This window comes from Tachysurus vachellii, chromosome 16 (assembly GCF_030014155.1).
Source record: "Tachysurus vachellii isolate PV-2020 chromosome 16, HZAU_Pvac_v1, whole genome shotgun sequence".
NCBI classification, from domain to species: Eukaryota; Metazoa; Chordata; class Actinopteri; order Siluriformes; family Bagridae; genus Tachysurus; species Tachysurus vachellii.
The window spans coordinates 12,807,123-12,832,706 of record NC_083475.1 but is presented as its reverse complement, the minus strand read 5'-3'; the positions used below and the strand labels follow the sequence as shown (position 1 = coordinate 12,832,706).

Here is a 25,584-nt window from a genome sequence, read left to right as displayed (position 1 = left end):
CAGGAGACTTAAACTTGTGCTTCCTCCTTGGCTCTGTTTTGCTTTCACTTGGCAAAATTGTACCAAACGTGTTTATGCAAATCATAATGTGAGTCAACTTTGCTCTTATTGTTTATGTTCCAGGGTCCTGCTCACAGCAGACATCCATCATCGGCTTTTGGAATGTTTGAGCAATTTGTTGAATGTTATTTAAACTCTGTCACTGAATAACATTGCCATTTGGTTTCATTACAATTTATTGTGGTTAGAATATTTATTATCCTTGTTACTGGGAAATTCAGTGAAAATTTGATATAATGTAAAATTATTTTTAAGCTTTAGATGTTAACGTGACTGTACAACTGTCATATTTATCAAACAATTTCAGTATTAAGATTTTTGGCTATATAAAGATGATTCTGTTACTATATAAATATTGTTCCTTATTAGAAGCAACTACTAAGTACTAAAAAAAAATAAGCCATACAACAAACTCCACATCACAAATACATCTTTATTATAGCATTATGCATTTGGCACAGTCCACTTCAAAGCACTGAGCTTTCTCTCATCCATTTTCATTAGACTTGCAAATCTTTATATATCTTTGGATAGACTGGATGTGTTCATTTAAAGGTGTGATCAGGTTTAGCTTCTAAGCTGAATAAAATCCTGAAATGACCAGAAGGAAATGTAAGGTTTTAGGATTTAGTTTCAACCAACATTTCATTGAAAGTGAAAAGCAGAATATCTGACAATATTTCACAAGGCAGACTTACAAAAAAAATGGTACTGAGATTTTTGTATCATAAATCTTGGATTAGCAAACAAAAAGTTTCAAAGTCAAGAGCTTTCTCTATAATCAAGTCATGTGCTGTAACACCAGCCGTGATGTTGTTCACAGCCAGACCCGATATGCATGGATTAATATAATGCATGCATTTATACAGAAAACTCCTTTAGTAGTACTACACATACTCATAGCATTTAGTGGAGATTTTAAAAGACAGGTTAATAAAAATGTGATGAGTTGGACAGCTGAAACATTCACAGTATGGCTCTACAAAATTACAGAACTACTGAAGCTGGATTGCTCTTTAAAAATCAAGTTTAAAACAAAATCTCCATTGGACATACTTTCATGGAATAAAATATAGAGTTATTGTTGTATATTAAATGAAGATTTAAAAAAATGAAAATAAAAAAAGCAACAAAAATAAAAGCTCATCCCTGAATCAATGTAAAGTGCCCAAAAATGTTTTAATATCTACTACTAACATTACAGGAGCCCTGGATAACCGTCAGTCTTAATCAAATCACAGTAGAGTAACAGCATTACTGCGCTGCTAATCAACATCTCACTAATCAAAACCTCCTGCAATGATGAAACATCTGATTCTAAAATATATTTAACCCAGTGTTTGTTTAGGTGCGAGTGTTGCCATGGGGACAAGAACTCACAGGCTATATATAGAGTAATAATCACTCTCTTTGAGTGCAGCAGGCACTAAATTTAAAGTCTAAGTTTAAATTAAATATGCAGATTTACACTGTGTCTTTGGTTATTAAAAAAAAAAATTCATTTCAAAAAATAAAGAAAAAACAACAACATATGATCATAAGGACTGTGAAGTAAAGGTGCTATTACAGCAGAGGACCACAAGATGTCCCCAGATCACCACTAATTCAATGCATGAACAGACAAAATATAATGCAGTACCCTTCAGAAATCCATCATGAAGTACTAGCACATATGAATAAAATATGTATAGGTGTGTATATATATATATATATATATAAAAAAAACACTGATACACAAGTATCATTTAAAACTTTAACATGGTGTACATGTTCATGGAGAAAAGCAGCACAGCCTGCTGAGAGATACAGATTGTCTGCTCTTTAAGACACATTTCTGCTGATTTCTGCATAGAATGAACTACAGTACGATTAACAGTGTCCAAAAGAGAGAGATATGTATAAAATGCAAGCTCTCTTCAGATTGTCTATTCTGTTATATATCTTATCAAAATATCTATTCAGTGGTAATATTTGTGATTATAATTCTCTCTCAAATACAGCTTTACAGTATCTGAGAGAGATCTGGAACAGCTGCAGCTGAAACACGATACAGACGCTGAGCCCAATGCTTAGCCTACAGCCTGGCTGAGCGAGAGCATCTTCCAGCATGCATCTTTAACCTTCATGCAGTTCAATGCCTTTTAAGAGCCGGACCAATGGAGCGATACATCCCTCCCCCTAAGATCACTGCCAAACAGCCCACACCTTGTTCTTTCTTCTGTTGCTTATCTCTGTTTAAGGATCAGATAACGAGAGGATATTATACATAATGACCAGCAGCTTTAAACTGACGTCTGGCACTAACAAAGACAAGACAAGCCCTTAAGGTTAGTGCGAGCACAAGATCTGCATTCAGTAAGTTTGTTCCCAGACCAGAGCATGACAATTCCTCTAAATGCATTTCAACTTCCTCTAACTCTGTATGTCAACTTCCTGCAATTGCTTCTCTTGTGTGACAACATGCCCTACTTCTCTGTCTTTTCCTCAGGCTCTGAATGAACAAACTTAGCATAAACCTAAAATATTGATCAGAGGTTCATTCATTTATTCGCATGCCTTTTATTCCCACGTTTCCTACTTCCTGTCTTCCTTCTTAATCTTACATTTCTGGCATTTTGCAGAAACCCTTATCCAAAGTGACTTACAATTTATTTCAATTTATACAACTGAGCAATTGAGTGTTAAGGGCCTTGCTCAGGGGCCCAGCAGTGACAGCTTGGTAGACCTGGGATTCAAACTCATGACCTTCCGGTCAGTACTTCAACACCTTAACCACCAGGCTACCTGCATCTTGCCATAAAGTTTATGATCACGTTTCTACATACCGTGCATTTTGTCTGGTTTCCCAACATTAAAATCCTTCTTTAATTGCAAATGTCTTGTCAGTTTGGTCTCCTGTCATGAGAAGTCATGGTAATACTAACTTTTGCCTCTGATTATCACAGTGCTGGTGTGGAACTAACTAAAAGTAAAATAGAGCCATTTTATTCAGGCTTTCAGCTAAATCTGTCTCAGGTCTATGTCCATCTGACCAAGATTAACTTTACTAATTCTTTGGTAAATTAAACATGCAGGTCAGCAGTACTTAGTATTACTGCCATTCTCTCCATTCATTAATATTGGATTGTTGCTATGACTCTTAAAAAATAAAATAAGACTCTTACAATATAGATAAAAAAAGAACAAAGCTTCCCCACATAAATTAAAAACAAAAATATGTACAAACCATCAACAGTAACTATCAATTAAATAAACTAATCAAACAGAACAGATTCTCAAGCTTGCATTATTCACAAGTTCAAAGTAACTGGACGAGAAAAAAAAGGTGTGAGAGATGGTAGTTTGGCACTCTGGGAAAGTGTGGCACACATAATCAAGCAATCACACATCATCTCTGGAGGTCAGAGTTCTTGTTTGAGAGAGATGTGTGTCACCTTATAGTTTGTTTTGTAAATCCCCCGAGGCATCAGTCCTCTGTGTGTGTGTGTGTGTGTGTGTGTGTGTGTGTGTGTGTGTGTGTGTGTGTGTGTGTGTGTGTGTAAAGCACTGTTAATTATGGCTGCTAGTTGCTCTGAGTGCCTCTTCCAGCTTCTCTCTGTAGATGTTGTAGCGTGCGGTTATCACCCGGACCTGGTCCTGTTCCTCCTTTTCCAAGATACGCAGGAAGTTGCACAGCTCTGGAATGGAGAAAGCGTCCCACTGCAGAAAGAGAGACGGATGTGCAGATCAATAGACATGTTCAAACGAGCAGCTCCTTAACCTACTGTCCTGCTCCAGGGCAGGAAACCGGTATGACTGCTCACCATGACTTCTCCTGTCTGCTGCTCTCTGAGGACAAAGCTGAGTGTGTCTAGGTTTGGCCCAGCCAGCAGACGCAGGAGCAGAGGGTGTTCAGTCTCTGACAGCTTACAAACACACACTAAGGGGGAAAAAATACACAACCAACCAATCATTATCTATCATCAAATAATAATATTTGAATATTATAATATTTGAATGAATGTGTTGCTCAACAATAAAATAATAAATCATCAGAACTGAAGACTTGAAGAAGTTTGTACCCTTTTCTTCCATCAAGAAGGCGAATCTTTTTTTTTTTTTTATATATACCATTAAGATTGCTAGGTTTCTCACACACACCTTTAAGACCAAACATTTGGGGGAAAAAATGACTTATTGAAGCTTATCCCTAATATCTCAAAACTCACAACTATTACTGTCACTTATGTTTAACTAAGGAAGCCAACATTTGTAATGCTCAGAAAGACAAGTCATTTACTCCCAAACACTAATGTATATGTAACACTGGTTAGCAAATAAAAGTTCAAACTTGATTGTGAGTGCCTCGGTACAAACATACAAGTGACACGTAATAAAGAAGTGCAATGACATTGTTCGTCTGAAATTCCAAGGAACGAGCTGCTGAATAGTGGTGTTGTAAATCTCTGGACTTGTGTTATACAACACTGGCTTTAAACAGTGTTATTTAACAGTTAATCTGGATAAGATAAGAAAATGAGGTGGGTCAGTGCTTAGGATGGCTGTGGAATAGATCATGAAAGGTTCCACTGAGAGTTGGCCAGACACCAGTTTAAAAAAAAAAAAAAAAACACTAACCTATCAGAAAGTGACCCAAATCAGTACCAGACCAACTCCAGTGCGGATATCTAAAGGCTGCTACGTTACTTTCTAAGCTGTAAACAGCCGCTCCCTTTTCCTCTAAAGTGAAAAACATGGAAACAGTGACAAGTTTTGTTCCTTTCGGTTTTATTTTTCAATCAGTTAGTGCTATTAATCTGTGTTTATCAACTGGGATTTAATTTTTAAAGAACTGGCATGACATAATGATATTCAGGTGAACTACAGGAGCCTCTTTGGCCTTGTGATAACAGATGGAGCTTTCACTGGTTTCATTGATGTAATGGATCTAATCACCTTAATATCAGGAAATAACTGGCAAAGCATTTCATTAAGACAGACGTCCTCAAACCTCCACCATAGCGCATTTATGCACACAGTCCAAAATAATAGGCTCATTATTTAAATGTGAACAACAGGTTTATACATTTATTGTATCCATATAGCTTTTTTATTACTAAACTTCTCAAAACATTGATTTTGAGGCTCTAGTCAAACAAACACAAACAAAAACAACAACTTCTAATCATTTAATAACTAACACTGTTATCTATTTCTCTAATTACATATTATATAAATCTAATAATATAATAAATCTTGTTAAACAATTTCCCCCACTGTAAAAAAAATTGTCTTTGTACAAACTGAAAACTCCTTAATTACAGTAAGGTAGATTTCAGCTGCATGCTGACTACACACAGAGCTGCTATTGTGTCAGAATTTTCATTTTGTACTCAGCATTTTGTCGCTGTGATGCGGGCAGAAATAAGTGGCGCTCTGTTCTCTGTAATAACCTCTGAAGCAGAACTTTCTGACCAAGTTCAAATTTATCACTCTTCACAAAGCTGTTTAGTTTGTCTAGACAGAGCATTACTGCATGACCGTGTGTGTGCGCGTGTGTGTGTGTGTTCCCTACATACTACAGCCCACATTTTTATCACTTTGATTGCAGCTAGAGGGGATTTCAGAGAGAGGAGAAAGAAATAGAGAGGAGTTCCAAGACATTCCTGTCTCCACAGGCAAGGCAGGTTGAAGACAACCAGACAACAGCGTCAGCACATTTTCCCTCTTCTGGCAAACCCTCATACGATCTCCCTCTTTGCTCGTTCCGTTTAATAGTTGACCTTCCTTTAATAGTCTCCCACTGTACTGAGGCAATAAGAGTAAGTGTTCATCCTGTGCACATGTGGACTCAAACCTAGTCATATATCGTGCTATGTGGGAGTGGACCACCACTACAGGACTGCATGCTGTCTGAGCAGAACTCACAGGTACTTTATCACATGAGCTATGTGTGCAGTGTGTTTGACGTCAGAGGAGGCATTTAGCAGCAGTACGGTTAAGCCTTGATTACAGACAAGACAGCTGGAACGGTTTCTGATGGAAGAGGAGTTTGAACACAGATTTCCAGGGAACTCGTTCTGCCTGAAATCAGGGGGATTTTGCAAAACTAGGCAGCGTTTGTCTAGAAAAGAGAACTGAAGATCTGTGTATGTGGGGAAAGAGGCCAGCAACACGTGTACCAGCTGTCAGCAATCTAATGTGGACAACTGGTGTGTGTGTTTGTGTGTGTGTGTGTGTGGGTGTGTGTGTGTGTACGTGCTATTCTAATATTCTTGGCACAAGAAGCAGAAATCATATACTTGGGGTAACAACACTATCCAAAGGCACTAGGAGTCCAAAAATACACACACTTCAAAACACATGCTTTTTTACTGTACTGGTCATGCTGTGGAATGCTTGTCATCCTGTCACCACACATGCAAAAACACACATACACACACGCACATACTACATCAGGATGATCACTGTACATACACAAAAGCATGTACATATACACACACAAGGCTCACCATGGTCCTCGCGGCGGAAACGTTTGTACAGGGCAAACTTGGCTGGGTTGTCAGCTACCGTGAACTTGCGCAGCAGAGCCTCGATCACCTGCTGTACCGTGTTGGAGCTGCTGATGTGCAGCGTGTTTACAGAGCCGCGTGGTAAATAAAACGCCTCTGCTGCCTTCGTCCCTGGTACTCCACCTGTCACAGTGATGGGCCGCCGCAGCTCCAGCTGCACTTTTATAAAGCCCGTGTACAAGCCATCAGGATTCTGACACCAGATAGAGAGAGAAAGTAAAAAACATGTACAATGTAGCATAATAAATGAAGATATAGCATAATAAATAATCACAAGGAAACATACACTGTAAGAAACTCTTTATACAGGAACTTTCATTGCAAGAATAGATACGGCAAATATTAGCGCCAAAGGGAAGACATAAAGGGGGCAATTATAGGTCAGGAAGCAGGCCCAGTGCTGCACTCACTTGTGTACTGTAAAATAAATATAAGCCTGGAACGCAGGAGCTGTGCTCAACTAGCCAAAACATAGGGGCCTGACATCAACTTCACAACACACTCACACACATATACACACACACACACACACACACACACACACACAGGTAATATCTTTAAGTAGCACTCGTACAGGCAAGTGACTTCTTATATAGGATAAGTGAAAATGTATGACCGCCTCAAGCTAAAAGAAACAAAAAAGAGGATCCAGGAAGATACTTAAAACAATCTGAGAAATCCACGTTTTAAACATTCTGTGAAATAACACATTGTTCTCCCGTGTAGTTCCTTAGTGACTGAGCTCCAAAGCTAAGGAGTGCTTTTTCACCGGCTCGGGCAAGGCAGCCGATGTGGCCGACCGGGAAGCAGTTCAGGTCACCCACTACTTTTCCCGTGAAAACAAGAGACTCGAGCAAAGGTAAATGGTGTAATTTGTCTCAAGCAGAAACTACACATAAAGCAGAATGTCTATGTACAGCTTAATCAGAGGCAGGATATCCCACAATGAACAACTATTTTAACAACACAACAGTCATCTGTATGCGAATCATCAGGCAGGTAACCCAAACAAACGCAGATCCTCTGACATCACACTGGCCTTATCATTATTACACAAAGAGTCAAGGCTGAATAAAGAAACACAAGGATCAAAAGCATGAGTAATGTCTCGGTTAGAGGTGAGACAGAGACACTTTTGAGGTGTTGCGTCATGGGAGGACAAATCAGTAAAAAAAAAAAAACCCTACACATTACTGACCTTCTCAAAACAAATGTTTTCATTTGTCATGTATGCTTAATGTTTATACACTTAAAGGTAATGTGACACAAGATGACCAGAGAAAAGACAGCAAAAAGAGGCAGAAACTACTCACCAGTGTCATTTTAAAGTGGTCTCGTGTGGCTGCGTTATACAATTCAATATTGTGCTTAATCTCCTCATAACTGAGATGAGTCCGGAGGTCTTTCTCCTTCTCAACATCCTAGACAACAGAGAAAAAACAAGAAAAAGCAAGCTTAATACATTAGAGATAATATATGACTTCAAAACACCACACAACCATGCAGACACAACCACATCACACCTGCCATCCACGTGCTGTACATGATGTTAGTGGCAGTGAGTGATAAGACAACAATGCTCAGAATGAATCGCCAGATACAGTGTTACTAAAACATTTCCAGTAAAATAATAGTGTTGCGGTTTCCTATTTATACTGATATTTAATGCCTACAGCAAATTATATATCACTGAAAAGTTGAAAATATACTAAGCCCTAGTTGCTTGGTTCTAGAGTCTATGAACTTATAAAAATCAGCCTGACCCAGTAAAGAGTCATTACAAAAATATTTATACACCCTTGTGTTTGTATTGTGTAACTTCTACAGGAAATGACTAACTAAATAACTGAGTTCTGATACACTGCACTAAATTATGCTCATGATTAAATGAGTTAGAATAATACAATACAGTGATGCCTCGAGATACGAGTTTAATTCTTGCCTTGCTCGTATCTCAGATTTCTCGTATCTCAAAACAATTTTCCCTGTTTAAATGAATTGAAATCCCATTAATCCGTTCCAGCTCGCAAAATTCCACTCCAGTTGTTTTGTTTATGTTTTGAATATGAAAAATGTACAGTACCTGTAATTATAAATGACAAATATTGTATAAAAACATACAGTAATAAAAGAGAATGTTAAAAAAATAAACTGGTTTTACTTTACGGAAGATGCGCACGGAGGTTGAGGGAGGAGCAAACAGGAGGAATTTCGTACGTACACTTTCGCTTTCGAAAGTGTACGTTTCACTTACTCGCTACTGTACACTCTTAATGCTACTTTACACTTAAATGGAACTTAACTAAACTTCACTAAAATTAACAAACTTAAAATCAAGCATCGCGTTAGTTCTGGCAGTGCCACGTCATCAGCTGTTAATCAGCTGTCCACGACGCGCACCAATCCGGTTACGACATCCATATTACCCAACAATTTAAATTCATAGAGCCGCTTTCTAGCGCTTCGCTGCTGCTGCGATTTAAACTCCAACCCCAACTCCACCATACCGGAACCTGTGTTCGCTGTACCAGTTTACGTCATAAATCTCCACATATTTTTCTCTCTCTCTCCCTCTCTCTAATTATTTATTTATTTATTTGTCCATTCATTCATTTATTACTTTCCAAAAACGCGTAAGCGAGCTTATCTAATACTATGCATGATTAGTGGTTCTGTTATACGTTTATTCTATTTTCTAGTCGCTGCTCTCCGTGCTCTGACCACGCATGCGCACGGACGGGCACGTGGCTCAGAACAGAACCATACCGCCAACACTAACTGTATGCATATCATCTAATAAATTCTCTTTTGACAAAGTGGTCCTGACAGAACTGAAATTCTCTTAACTTAACTGAACTTAATTGCTACAATTTCTGTTTTCTTTACATTAATTTTGCTTAATTTTCTCCATCACTTTTCTCTTCACTTGTTTTTGCCTTTTTTGTCACTCTTTCCTCACTAACATCTGCCGGTCGTTTTAATAAAAACCTGTCCGGTCGGCATATCAGATGCGGTGTGTAGTCGCACAAGTTCAAATTTTTTAACGGATCCAATGCTTAAAACGGATCTGAAAATTACGGATCCGCAGATGGTCGGCACCTCACGCAGCCCCTTTGCGACTCTCCATAGGAAATGAATGACTTCCGGTTTATCAGCCGTCGTTTGTCGTGTGCAGTGGAAAGGCGGCTTTAACCGAGTGAGATGCGGGAAGCTGAGGCGGGGGAAACAGAGCACAGGTGCTTGTTGGGGATGTTTGTTTCTGCGGCGGCGGCTCGGATGCTCGTATCTCAAAAATGTACTCGTATCTCAAGCCGAAAAATATGGTCGAATCACAGCTCGTATCTCAAAAAATTCGGATGTCAAAGCACTCGTATCTCGAGGCATCACTGTAATATTTACACCTATGCATTTCTGGAAAGTGCCTAAGCCAACATTACATGCATGCTTAAAATTCTACAAATTTCATAAAAGCCAATTACAGTCCAAATAATTGTTGACAATAACTTGCATGGCTTGGAACCTACTCTATGAAACAGGGCACTATCCACTGCTCCTCAAGTCCTACTACTCAAACTAAACATGAGGCTGGAATATTGAGTAAAATAGCACGGCTGGATTGTCGTTCTATGGGCTGTTATTGTTAGTAGCCTCAAGAGCACTCTGGTCTTACATGGTCATAAGACAGAAGATAGGAGCAGGTCTGCATTCACGAGCTGGCCTGCTCAAAACAAAGCTTAAAGCCTGCAACACTGCTTAACACTGAAGGCTCGAAGCCCCTTATAAGGGAAGGATTTTCTCTCAGTCAATAATGCCAACACATCGCCACACAAGGACCTTCATGCTGTAGAGTACAGTTTAAATACTGTAGCAGTCGCAGAGCTAGATACTGTTACAAATACTACACACTTCCCTCTGCTGTAAGGGTAAAAATTCCCTCCAAGTCCCAGAGGCAATAATAAAAGTTTGTTTTTTGTTTTTTTTATTGTAGCTATATTACTGGTATGGAACGTGAGTAAAAAGCTGTGATCTAAGTACATGTGCTATCCTCAGACATGAATACATAAAAAAAGTAAAAATAAATAAATTGTAGTTTGGAAATGTATGCATAGTTAGCACTGGTGCGCTCTCACTGTTCGGGGATGTGAAGCTTGGAACGGATTCAGCTGGACCTCACTGGTTAACTGAGTGATTCATAGCAGGATTAGCCTAATGACAGGTGCTATTCTGGTGCACCCCTATGGTGTTATATGACCGAGGGTATTATGGGCCTTAGGGACATTGTGCCAGAGGGGGAAATCCGTCTCTATCACCCGTGCCTTTAGTCGTAAGTTTCAACATTGCATGTGATCGAATTTAAATCACAGCTGTCTACATGTGACGTGATCGTAGGCATCATATTAGTCACCGTCTTAGTAATACCAATGTTGATGTTCAGGACTAGAAATATATACCAGTACCTCAACTAAAGAGCTCTTCTCACACATGTAATCCAGCTTTAAATCTTTTATCTCACCCACACTACCTTGGTTTCCATGCAAGCAATGGCAAACAAGAGGGAAAAGACACATTTATAACCCACAGGCTTTCATAACGAAGCGATTCCAAAACCACCCAAGCTCAGCAGGGTAATTAACTACACCACACACTTTCTGTTGAGGTTAAAATGATCAGTAAAATGCCCCTTAAAGCCTTGTCAAGTTAAACAAAAGATGGTAAGAGCTACATAAACCATGTGCTATATCATGCAATGTGAACAATCCCACTACTGACACAGACAACATCATTGTCTTGATGTGGTGGGCTTTATGATGTGGGTCACGTTAGCTCTCGTATGGTGGCACATTGTTTGGGCTGGACTGGAAAACTCTGTGTAAACTGTCTGGCGTCACATTAACTCAGTCTAGCTGAGTTCAGACCTCCAAGTTAGTTACAACATTTCTATAAAATATTTTAATATAACAAACAGTACTGTGGTCATACCCAGCCAAAAGGGCGCTTCTCTGATTCTCTGGGTCTTCGTGAAGCATTCGCCTGTCTTTATTTGTCTTTTATAATGCTCAAACAAACTGAGTTGACACATACTGAGTACAAGAAGTATGATGAAAGTGTAGATAAAAAGCAAAGGGATAAATTGGGCTGGATTGCACGGCCAAAACGAAATGAATAAAGAAAAACTAACACTGTCAGTGAGGTATTGGGACAAAAAAAAAAGCAGGCCTGCCTCCCACACTGCGAATTGCAGAATCCTCCTTCACTTAAACACTGAGGTCAGCCTAAGGAAGTAGGACAGGAAGATTACAGAAACAGAGGTTAAGCAACATCTGTCAATTAAAATGTATATATTTACCTCCAAAAAAGCTCATTACGTTAAAGAGAAAAGCATAAACTGCAAGCTGCTTTCAGCTATCAGCGAAAAGTTGCAATGTGGTATCCATGTACTAATCAGGGAAGAAGGGATATATGCTGAGCCAATATATGTTGGCAGATAGCTGAGCTGTCTTGGTGAACAGATGAACCTTAGAGTCACAGTTTTGTACGTCCTTCCCATTGTAGTTAGCCTTCAGTGGAACATGATCTGTGGTCAGACAGGTTTGTTAAAACACTCCACTCCAACAAAACGTCTGATCTGACGTCATCTTTCCTACTTATACAAATATGTGTATCAGCAAAACCAAAAGTTACAGGCCAAAACAGGTTGAGTATAACTGTCTATGTAGCTTTGGATTAGGTATGACATTTTGCCGAAGAACTACTCTTATTTTAAAAGAGGACTGGAGAATCTCATGGACCTGCCAAGAAAACCAGGAGTGAACAAGGCACTCTCACAAAATAAAAGTGGTCTTCTTCACACTCCTTCCTCTCTCGCTAGCACAGGAAGGCTATGGTCACCACACCTTTCCGTCCAAACACATTCTTTACATAATAACCTTTCTACCTAAATCAACCAATCCCTAAATACTTAAAAAGTGCACGTAAAGCAGACTGTTTCTTTGGATCCAGGCTGTGTTAAGCTGAACGTGGCAGCTAACTGTGCCAGAATCGAAGAGCCTCTCTTTATAATCTCTAATCATTCTTACTTAGCTGAGCAGTCAGTGTAGATGTTGCTCGGCTTTAAGTGTGCTATATAGGTTTGGCTATATATTCATGGCTTGATCAGACAACAGTAAATGATTTCAATGACTAACATGAAGATTTCCCCAGGGTTTGGAACTGAGATTTTCTGTGTATAAAGTGTTAGAGAAAAGGTTCTGAAATCAGAAAAGGCAAAACGGACCATATTTGAACACTATAGCCAAGATCACCAAGTTATTAGTGATTATTATTTTCTCAAGACTGTTGGGTATGTAACTGGAAATTCCCTAGAAAATCTTCTAAATTCATTCAACCGTATTTTGTAAATCCCCTAACATGCAGATTTGTTTTTCAGTCTGACGGTTACATTATGACCTACAGGGAACTTTAAAAGACACAAAACTACAGATGTCTGATCATATGCCTGGCTTTTGTTGTTGTGTATTATAAGTGCAGATCAGACATTCACTATACTCCCATCATTTGCTTGTAGCCTGTTCTCCAACCCTTCTTTATGCTCAAAAACCTCAAAATTTTGCTAAGTGAAACAACAGGCTATGTACTGTAGACCACATAAAAAAGTTATAAAGGCCAGGACTCCCTGTACCCTGTACACTCCTGGGTGTGTGAGATAAGCGAGTCATTGAAAGAGAACAATTCAGAGCTCCTGAAGTGTGTACATAACAGACCAACAACAATACACTTCCTCTTTACATCTCTAAAGACGTATATTGGAAACCATTACCAAGCACCTCGCAGACGTTTCCTTTATGCGTTAGGTTTCTGTTCAGGGTACTTTATCAGGAGAAATTATGTTTGTGATTAAGTGTATGAAGACTTATGAGGTAATCTTATATTATCTTACACTGGCAACACAGAACACACAAAATGGACACTGGCAAACATAGCACATAAAATGGCCTTCAGGCCCTGACAGTAATAGACTTCAAAAAGATAAATGAAATGAAACAATAGCTGAAACTGATGAAAAGAAAGTGTACTTTCCTTTTGACTCATTAATAAGACTCTGTCATTTCTCCATTTGGAGACTAGACTGAAGAAGGAACTTTTGTCGAATGATCTTCCTTTGTCTGAGCAATCCAGTCCATCCTCAGGTTCTCACAGATATAAAGCACAGATAAAATAAACAAATGACATAGAAGCCTATTTGGGACACACCCAACAGGGTTAAATGTTAACAAATGGTCAAAGTCCCTAAATAACCACATAATCAACAGAAGTTCACAACATTTTTTTTAACATATCTGTGTACATCAAGGTGAAGCCTGATCATTTTTACAGGACAGTTAAAGAAAAGAACTTTTGGAATAAACAAGCTTGTATGTCGGGTCAGTGAATACAGGGTTAACATTAAAGTAAATGGTTCTTCATTAAATGCTAGGCTGGGGTTAGAGCTGAACGCTGACTCCAGTCAAGCACAAGTGCAGCATGGGATTAACAACAGGGTCATTCATGTATCATTAACAGGATGTCCTCTCTGCACACCATTAACCATGGAAATGATTAACCAAGTTGTGAAGCCTGTTAATCATAATGGACTGGTAAAAGTCGGCACCATTCGTTTCCCCTCAAAACATTAAATAAAAAAACAGCACTAAATAAACAGTCACTGCTAGTCAAAATGATAAGCCATTTCCTACAGTTGAGCCAGATTAGTTTGTACACGGCATCTGGAGGAGATATAGCTGGCGTGATATGATGAATGAGAGAGACCTTTGTTTGGATGGATATACAAGCTACCTGGCTACACACATCTACTGCAGTGCAAAGCTATGAGGTCATTCTCTGAGGCTGAATGAGCAAGCCTGCTATCTCACACACACACACACACACACACAGACACACACACAGACACACACACAGACACACACACAGACACACACACAGACACACACACACACACCAGGTGTTGCAACAGAATCCACACACTCCTAACGGGCAGATATCCTATTTCAAGGCCATGTACAACACCAAACTGTCTACACTTTTCTTGCATAGCCGTCTGGGAATACAGAAGTAAGAGTAAATGGAAACTTCAAAAACGAACGTGTACACAATACCTGAAGGCAGCTACATTTATATTTTCAGGGGTTCGTTATCTTCAGTGGTACCAGGAGCAATGGCAACTGTGCATCAGATTACAGGGGCCGTACAAAGCTTTGTGTATGTAATTCAGGGATCCAAATCTTTTTTGGATTTTGAGCTTTCAAAAAAGGAAATGATAAGATTAACAAAACAGTATTCAAAGCTTGTTGGTGCCACATATTCAACCAGCACAATGACGCACCATCAAAGAGACTTTAAGCCATCGTGTCATGAGGGAGGAGTTGTTTTGAACAGTTTTATTTCTATGGCAGTACTGAGTCATGAGTTAAGACAGGTCAGGAGGTCACATGATACTGGTTGGGTTAAGTGAAATACTGAACTGATATTTCTTCAGTTCTCAAACCAAGTTCCAGCACATTTTAATTTTTTTTCATAGGTTTCATTTTATCCTCACATGTATAAAACAATTATGTAATGTGTATAGGAGACAATATGAAGGAAACTAACAAGGGAGGAAAATTGTTTGTGCTGATAGTGAGTGTATGTAGCTTGTACAGTTAGCTTGCTATGCCAACAAAGCTAGTGCAAAACCTAATAAGTAACATTAATGAACTATTTTCCTTTTGTGCTAGCTACTTTTGAAAGCATTTATATTTACCTGTTTTTTGTCTAAACTAAAACCATGGTGTATAATGAAAGCCCAGAAGCAACTATGGTATAGGTCTCTACACACTTATATGAAATGATGCTTAGGATGTGTGTGTGTCTGTGTGTGATCATTTTGCATGCTAAAACTTCATCTGGTCTCACTTCTGTAGCGATCATCTCTTGTCTCCATCTGCAACTTAAAAGGCCTGTAGAGACACGGACTACAGGCAACACTTCACCCGTGGAGGTTCCACCTGATGGCGGTAATTACATCCCTGCTTCTAAAAACTGTGTCCAGATGCTACATTACGCTCTGGAGCTCAGTATGTTTACTTGAGAATGCAGCATGAAAGCACTAGTACGCTGCATGTCCACACAGTTTAAATATCAGTCCTGGTGATCATCAAAACCTTCAAAATCACACGGTTTTAAAACAGATGATATTTGGTGCTAAATAGTTCTGAGGCGTGACCTATCAAAAGAGATATACGTGTTAGCCCCTTGTTGATTTATAGATGTAACGTAACACGCATGCACACAACTGACCCGTCATCACACAGCTCATCTGCTCCATGACGCATACGGCTGTTCGGAAAGCAAATTGTGTTCACCTGCAAGCCACATCCAACATCGCAGCCAAACTCAAGTGTTAAAAAAATCTAAATAATAGAATAATTAAAAATAGAATTACTGGTAATGCGGGATTTCCAGTTCCCCCAAAACTTTCTTCGAGATCACTTTCAGCTAGACTGCTCCAATTAATCGAATGCAAATTAGCTTTTAGCAATAAAAAAACCCATGTAAGTGAAAGTACTTTCTATTCTGTAACAGAACTGTAAAACAGAACTAATAAATAGGATGTGGATTCATACGGCATGGATGACAAACCACCAGCTGAGTTTAGTGGGCTCCACCCAAAGATTTCTGTAAATGTCAACATATGTTCTGCTTTAAACATCATGATTTACGTGGCTGGCAGTTCCCTGTCCTTATATTACAATGTTACAGACAAATTAAACAAAATAATTTACAAGCTTTGCTATAATTTTTACGTGGCTCTTATTAAGGTGACTATTAAAAATAACTCAGATTTGAACTTTTTAATGAAGATTTCAAAGAGTAAATAGTCCTGCTGTAGTCTCCTCATAAGTTTCACAAGGGTGTGTCGTTACATCTTTGAGCCTTCTGTCCTGTTTAGTCTGACTGACATTTGCATGTTTCCAACAATCTTTCGCTGGAAGAAAACCAGGGAGCAAATCCCACAGATACTCATTTCTGTCTAGAAGACATTTTCACATTTCACAGTTTCCTAACCACCAGTAATTTAACACATATTCAGCTACATGTCACTGTGAGGAACAAATGGGGTCAGTGTTATAAAAGTACAGATGATTGCTGTGATCGATCACAATAGTGTAGTTTTGTGATAATAATAACAGCTCCATACTGTCACCCTTATGATTCACCCTTGCTGTTACACTTATGCATTTAGAGCACTTTTATGAAATGAAATAATTATGAAATAAGCCAAAATTCTATGACAGACTGTGTGGTAACATGTTCTTTATGTTTTATGGAGTGATGTGACAAAGATTGGTCTGTTTCCATCAACCAGAATGGTCTGGGGTCACAGAAACAGAAACATTGTTCAAATTGAACTATTGTTTGTGTCCATTAGCGTTGTTTTTGTTTCACCATTGCAATCACTGTATTGTTTCTGTCCATTAGCGTTGTTTTTGTTTCACCATTGCAATCACTGTATCAAGTTGTCGCAGCAGCCTATGTCATCCTTCTCTGGTGGCTTTTATGTGGTAGCTTTTATTATCAGAGAGTTTGCGACAATGTTTAGAGGTTCCGACAATGACTGAAGTTTGTTGTTGGCTGTATTTGGTTGCCAGGGCACCAAATGAGCATTACTAATCTCAGGTCATGGTCAAGGAATTATTTTAAAATGTCATTTTTGTAAGAAAAAATCATACAATACAAAGCAGGTTTAATCAAAACAAATGAATCTTTACTGTCTCCTCACAGTACATTCAAAGACAGAAAGAATCCTGACCTGATTTTATTTAATTTGTGGGTTAGTTACACTATAAGCTATTAGCCTAAGACCAGGCCTGCAGCAGCTGATGTGTTTTGGCTGCTGTGCCTCAGCGTTAGAGTACAGGATAAACCTGGAAAACAGTCCGGATCTGCTACACAATGGATCAGAAGCCCTTACGCAGGAGCGGTTCTGAAGCCAGGAGTCAAAGGGCAGTGTTTGTCCAACGCCTTGGGCAGAGGTGCTATTTTGTGCACTGATTGGTTAACCTCATGCTGGCTGAAGGACGGTGATGTAATGCAGAAAGCAGCAGGAGTTGCCTTGTGACTGCTTGTACAGACACACAAAGAGACTGGAGGAGATAAGAGCAAAGTCTGCAACTGAGTGAATCCACCCCAGTGACAGTTGGTCTAAAAGCGGTGGCGAGATACGAGATGATCATAATGTGATTACAGCTGCTGCCCACAGCTGTTCGAACAGGCCACTGTATTTAATCCTGCAACTCTGAACAGTTACTGATTCAGTTTCACCGCAGTCAATACATTGTGTATGGCCATAACATGAAGTGTGAGGTTTTATTTAGGAACATTGGGTCAAGAAAACTGGATTTGTAAGTTTTAAGAAATGCTGCCTCTCTAGATGATAAAAATAGACTAAACAGGCAGAATGAATGAACTTCATAATATAGAGATCTTTCTTCTCTCATGCTGGTGCCACAATATCCAGCAACAACAAAATCTCCTTCAAAACCAGGAAGTGTATGTTCTCTTTGTGGTGTGTAGAGCACAATTAACATTTCTGCTGGGAATATAAAAATAAAATCTGCCACAGGAAGACTCAGTGCTGACTCAGCATCAACGCAATCTCACAGGCTGTTAGTGGAAAGCAGCTGCAGCTGTTCAATTTGGAGAGCTCTGATAATAAAAACATAGAAAACACAACCTTTGGAGCGCAGAGACAGATACGTTCACAGAGAGAACTAGTGCAGACTTGAATTCAAAATAGCTTTCTAATATAACTGGGCAATATGAGGTTATGCTTTAATATCTAGATTGTGATATTCGGCACAACAACATGGAATCTCATCCTCATAAGGAATAAACATGACAGGGCATGCAATTACAGGAAAAATAATCAACAACTGCATAGTGTTACGCAACCAGGGTTACTGTTTCCATTCAATAACAACCCAAGGTCACCACCTAAACATCCAGAATTGATTTTTATCTGTTTAAATTTACATTTAATGTTGTGGAAAGTCCATGATACAAGTTAATTCCTGTTAACACTTACATTATAGCAGCTGCAGTCATCCCTTAAACAGCATCTCTTTTTTTTATGACATTAATTAAAAAATGCAGCCAGTTATATCATAAATTATATTAGATATTATTACTAATTATATTAGAAATTATCCCCGTGACCCGAGGTAGTTTGGATAAGCGGTAGAAGATGAATGAATGAATGAATATTAGAAATTAGAAGGTGCAACAGAAAATGTACAGGAACAGCTTAACCTCTGACTACACTACAAACCCACTGGAGAAATGTTAAATGTTAATCATCTTAGAGAAACATGACCAGAATCAACAATTACACACATTTTTTGTATATATGGATTTGGGTATATATACAGAGTCCCTGTGTAAATTGTTACTATAGAAACAATATCACAATAAAAAAAAAGTAAATGTAAACCTGTAATATGAAATTTAGCCAGCATGACTGGGAATAAAATTGTTGCTGTTCTAGAAAATAAATCAACAATTCAATACTTCAACAATTTAAATCCAGTGTCGTGGTACAAACGTCTAGTACAGTAATAAACGACATGTCGGACATTAAAAACTACTTGTCATGACCAGCTCTTACTATAGTAAACAGATGCTCCTTGCTCATGGCTTTTTAAACACTCGCCTCTGCTATTTGCCAGATCATCGCTTCTTTAGCCCCCATTTAAACTGACACCACTGTGGTGACAAAACTGGTGAAGCACAGAGAGCATATCTGTCAGATCTAAATACAGACTCCATACAGGACACACTAACCACAAAACACCTACTTCCAACTTTTCAACAATGGTAAACATGATTAAGTAAGGAAAAACCAACACTATGTTAACACTCGTGTGTGGAAATGTGTTGTGATTCGAGAGGTGATGAAACTGTGGTTTCTGTTGCTGGATGAGGATAGAATGAAATAACAGGAAGTGAGCTATGATCATTCTTATGTAGGAGTTGGCGGTCAACAATCCTTATGACAGAACACCACAAAAAATAAATTAAATTAAAAAAAAAAAAAAAACACTTCTGCCCATACCTGTTTTCAAACACAGTGAATATAGAGAAGCAGAGAAAGATGTGAATATGACTCGAGGTCTGGATGAACTTCTCCACTCTGTGACATTTCTAAGTGTGTGGGTGCCATTATGCACGGCCACTAAGCTGCAACAGTCTCACAACTCTCTTTTCACACACACTCACGCCTGTGGAAAAGCCTGTGCAGAGGGCATATTCAAATTACACAAGGACGCACTCTACAGAGTCTTACTAGAAACAAGGACACAGATTGAATCTGTCTGATGAATGCAGCACAGTTGCTGATGAGGGAATGCTGATGTCAGCCAAACTGAATCAGAAGTGTAACAAAAAACAGTTTAAAGAGCCGTAAAGAAAATTAAATCGCGTTAACAACTTGAACACTTTTAAATGTTTGTTGTAACACTTTCACAACACGAGTGGTGAAGCATTAAATGTTAGTAATTTTAAAACTTTTTTACAAAATGTCTCTTGCTTGATGTGGCTTTTCTATATTCAGTAGTACATATTAAAAAAGATGTTCTCTGGAGGTTAAGAAGTGACCAGAGATAATACCACAAATTTATTTTTAGGCAAAATTATAAACAGACGTGGTTTATTTTTGTTTAAAAATGAGATGTGATGAGACTGAACCCAAATAGGTGTGTCCTAATGGCCCAAACAAAGCCAAGGCTGCCAATACTTTAATGATAGTGAAAATAATGAGGAGTTGGAGTATAACCAAATCACAATGAGTCAGTTCTTTTCTGTGTCTGAAACACAAATGACTTTGTTCTGAGAATAATATGCATGTAAATTCTACTTAATCTACATAAATTCTACTGGTCCATTATTTTCTACTCAATGTAGTCAGCAAACACAGTGAATAATAAGTGTTCTGGGATTCTGGATTATTTCCAAATGAAAAGGCACAGAATCATGAATCTATTACTGAAGATTGTTGCACAGTGCTACCTTTTACCCAAGGACACAATCAGGACGATTCTGTGACAGCTCTGTTCGACCAATCAACAGTGTGAACCTTTTCTAGCTCCACCCATAAGCCATCTCTCTCTTTATGTAACCAAGAAACTAGAAACTCTTGAAGACCTATTTATAAGATTTATGGTCTACTTGTGATGAATATGATAAATAAACATCTCACCAATTATTCATTATTTTGGTACATTATTATCTGTTTTAGATTGTATTGCAAATCTGCAATCCAAGTCACTTGAACGAGTAATTACTACAGAAAATACGGATGGCACAATACCATTTCATCTTGACCGATACCAATACCGAAACCTTGAGTTTCGGTCGATCCAGTACTGCTTGTTTTAAACTTTGACACTTGGGGGATGTGATGACATCAGACCAGTGCTGTCTCTATTACAAAACGTAATAGGTCACTAATAGGTTACAAAAAAAAGGTCACTCAACACCTCAGAGTCTGAGCATTCAATGGCACGGTATAAAGAAAAAAAATCAAATAAAACTATTTAAAGATGCATTAGAACATACAGGATGTGTTCAGCACACATTGTTGAGATTCTTTAAGATGCTGATGTCATGTAATGATGACCTGTTTTACTTGTTTTGTTGGGTAAAGCAATCATGCTTGGATTGGCTTCTGCTTTAGTTCCAAGCTTCTTTAGCTAAAAGCATCTGCTAAATGAATAAATGTACCTTCGTTACCTTATTCCTTGAAGCAGTGTCAAAGCTGCTTTAAGTCTGAATGCATCACATCACCCTGTTGTTGATTATTTAACAATAACTCACACCATCCTGTTTTATTCCTCTTTCACACCAGCAATTTTCAATGAATAGCTAAGAACAGGCACGTAATAAATTTTATCCTCTTTAAGTAACATTTCATGGTGTGAAACATCAAATCCTGTTATCATTTACACACTTTCTTTTTGTCTTTCTTAACATTAATAAGATAAGTGTAGCATATCAAGTTATAAAGAAAGCACAAATCCCTCTCGTTTACTGAACACCAGCTTCTAAGAGCTTATTTTTTCTTATTCTAAGAACTTCTAAGAACAAACATATTTGTGTTTGTTTCCTACAAAGTCCATGTGAATTATCTACCACTATAGAAACGGTAACACATTAAAGTGAGCGCAATCGTACAAACCGGTATTATTATATCGGCTGCTGGTATAGAAAATTAACCAATACCATCTGACCAATCAGATTAAAATATTTAACATCATTGTGGTATAAAATTCAATTCAATTCAAATTTATTTGTATAGCACTTTTTACAATTGACATCGACTCAAAGCAGCTTTACAGATCATAAACATAGAACAAAAGGTTATTATAAAGAATAATATAATCAATTTAACTCTTGGTTAAGAGATTAGTACATTTTATTAAACAAGCTTAAATTGTCTAAAATGATGTTAAAGTAAAAATTAAACAAACATCACAAACTGTTGGTACAAACTGAACCTTTTAGATTTCCTTACGTTACACCGTAAGACCTGTATATCGTTAGACTGGTATATGACCGGTATATCGTTACAGCCCTGACACAGATGATCCATCTGAATCATAATAGATACATCAATATATCAACGCGAGAAAGGTTTTAAACCACATATAGATGTGCTATAACAGTTTTAACACCGTGTTTTTCTAAAGATCCATAAACAATAAAACAAACAGAGAGCGTTAGTCACAGCTAACTTTTAACCGTTACTGTAACTCATTAGCTAACATGCTAACATGCTAACAACACCGTGTATGATGTAAATAAATAAAAAAAAGTTAGCAGCTAAGTTCCCTAACAAAAACAAAGCAGGCCAGCAGGTTGTGCAGCTTTACTACATGTATGTTAGTTTGTTAAAACAAATAAAACCCTGTTATTAACCTTACCTTAGGATCTGTGAGTTTCCCTGAAGGCTTCTTAAAGAAGGAAGTTCTGGCGGTGAAAAAATACTCCTCACAATCTTCTTCTAAACTGCTGTAACCACTGCTCATCGTGCTAGTCCACGTCATTTGTAAAGAAAAGTCCAACTGTCAGTTTTTTGCCTCATTAAACAAACAGACCGCGTATTTAAGGTGAAAAATAAACAGTGTCCATGTTGTAATCCAGCAACTCGGATGAATTCAATAGCAATAAGTAACAGAGAACCAATACAATAAACTGTTTATTTAAAGCTGTATATGTGTCTCTAACTACATTTCCGAGCGACTTTATTTCCAGGACTTGTCTAACCAGCTGCTCTCTGTCTCTCTGTCCACAGTCATGCTTCTACAGGGCGGTACAGTAGACACGCCCACCGGCTCGCGCTATACACGCCCCCTACTGGACACGTAGCGCACTACACAGCATATTAATTAAGAACATACTGTAAGATATTTAGTTAGTATTTAGTTAGTAATGAGTGGGAACAGCAATCTTCTGGTTTTGTTTATTTATTTGTTTGTGTGTTAACTACAGAGAGTTTGGTGACCAAAATAATTTTGCTAGTTTTAGCATTAAATCATCTTTTCTGACAAAATTGCATGTTACAATAAAGTATTTCAACTACTTACTAAATTACTACTAATAATGCTAATAATAATGCAAATAATAATGCTAATAATAATGCTAATAATAATAATAATAATAATAATAATAATAATAATAATAATAATAATAAAATGCTGACTTCTCTGCATTAAGAAACCATAAATATACTTTTACAAAAAGAATGCTGAAATATTTTGATTAGGCTGCCTTAACTGTTAAGATCACACTGTATCCGGTGTATAAACACAGCAGTAAACACACTGTGTCTATATAACAATGTCATATTAAGGACACTTGCCTAGTAAAATATTTAGACAGAGTGTAACACCTCAAAAAAGGTCAATTCTGAGACATACTGTTGATCAGGCAAGGAAACTCTGTAGCTTTTAGAACTATAGTAGATTTACTACAAAATGTAAAATTTGACATGTGCCTGAAAGTAGCAGAATAAAAGCCTATATGAAAATACCTGCATGTTTTGTAGGATGAACTATAATTTAAATAATCTATGATGAAAAGCACCTCATAAATCACCAGTGAGTGGTAAATAGCATGCCTGGACCAGGCTTTGTAGTCATGGTGGCATTAATGAATGGGCACGCTCAACCAGGTTTATTAGCCTTCTGCCCTTTTCAGGTCCAAAGAACAAAGCTAGAGCTGACCGCTGGGCGTTTCTTCCTGGGGTGATACCTAGAGAAGGTTTCATATGCATGCTGGCTCTCCTTCAGCACAAATTACAAATTACAAACCGTGTTTATCCCTGTGGTTCTCAGGATGATTTTAGGTCTGGTTTGGAATGAGATTCATGAGTAAACCGCTCATTTATTTTGGGTTAGCTGCTGATGGCAGACTCCTCAGAAACAGTTGGAACCTCCTTGTTTTTGATTCATATTAGGGGAAAGTTGTTGTAATGTTAATGTATGATTGTATCTTTCAGAATTAATGGGGTGACATGCTCTGCAGAAAATACCATCATATTCAGACCGAGCACTTCTGTCTGTCTCATGTTTGTTTAATAAAAAACACTGTGCAAAAGAAGCCAGAGAACTCACCCTGGACTCACTCCAGTCCATCACAACAGAGGTTATGATCTAAATGGCATTCAGGCTTTCTTTTGTGTGCTTCTGCAGAATAGCTTTTCCTTCACTTTTTATTTAAAATGCACATTTTGTAATTGCTAGCATGAGTGGCTTGAGTTAACTGCAACACCAAAACACATTACAAACACTTTATAAATTAGAGTGACAATATAAAAGAAATGTAGCGGTCAATATGAGCAATATGAGCAAAAAGAGCAATATGCAGGATGAAACTGATTTTTCTGTCTAAGTTCCTTTGCTTATTGTTCAATAAATGCACTGATTTCAATATTTCAGGCTTTAGAAAAGAATGAGAAAAAAAGCTTTGGAGAACTGCAAAACACTCTATGTTTGACTCAATGCTTCTTTGTTTGTGTTTAGAACAGAGTTGAATTTGTGACATTGTCCATTGTTAGAATTGAATTTTGTTAGTATTTGCAAAGGTCTATGGTTAATACTTTAGAGTCCTATTCAAAGTCAGTGACATGTGTGGGTATTTATAAAGAGCAATTATAAAGTTGCATGTGTTCAGAGGCGGTTTTGAGGTTTGAGAGTCTGGCAATTTTTTATTTATGTGAGGGTAAATTGGATGAGTTTTTTAATTGCATCTAGAAAACAGCCTTTAAACAATTTTTTTAAATAAAAAATTTAAAACCAAAAGAATCAAGGTAGAGTTTCAAGTTTGAATATCATATCATATTATAGCAGATCATATTTTTTCTTAGTTTTCAAATGTAACGTAACATAAAAGCAGGATACACTTTTCACACAATTCATGCATTAATAAAAAGATTTCATTATTAACTCCTCACTATGCACATATTCATATAAATTCAACAATGAAAATGCAGCCTGGTTAGAAATGAGGTTCTTCACCTCCTGCTCATATGACAATCTGTCACTGTTCTGTATAGTAACCCACAGTATAATAGCCCACCAGCATACAGAAGCTGGTTACTCATGCTGCTAGATACGCAGCAAAACTACAGGTCAAATACAGGCAACATCTGTAATGGATAAGGGCCAAAACTAACCATAACCCACAAATAGCAGCTTTCAAGAGTTTTGTGAAAGGACAGAGTTTTTTAAAACCCATGAGCATGAAGAAGGCTTAAAAATAACAGCACAAAAAGAACAGCCAAACCAAAAGCGGCCCCCAGCTCTTTCATGGTTATTCATACTGTCCACTTGGACATTTATATCATTATATCATATGCATATCATTAACATTCCTTCCATTT

At 37.9% G+C, this 25,584-nt stretch overlaps 1 protein-coding gene across 1 annotated transcript; it reads right to left on the bottom strand.

Moving 5' to 3' along the window:
- Positions 1-473: 473 nt before the first annotated feature.
- Positions 474-22,998, bottom strand: LOC132859367 (ras association domain-containing protein 3-like). Its single transcript, XM_060890098.1, has 5 exons — positions 22,625-22,998; positions 7,925-8,032; positions 6,552-6,804; positions 3,864-3,979; positions 474-3,759 (listed from the first exon to the last, which is right to left on the bottom strand). The coding sequence occupies exons 1-5, from the start codon at positions 22,745-22,747 to the stop codon at positions 3,610-3,612; spliced, it is 750 nt and encodes a 249-aa protein (XP_060746081.1). The 5' UTR covers positions 22,748-22,998; the 3' UTR covers positions 474-3,609.
- Positions 22,999-25,584: the final 2,586 nt, after the last annotated feature.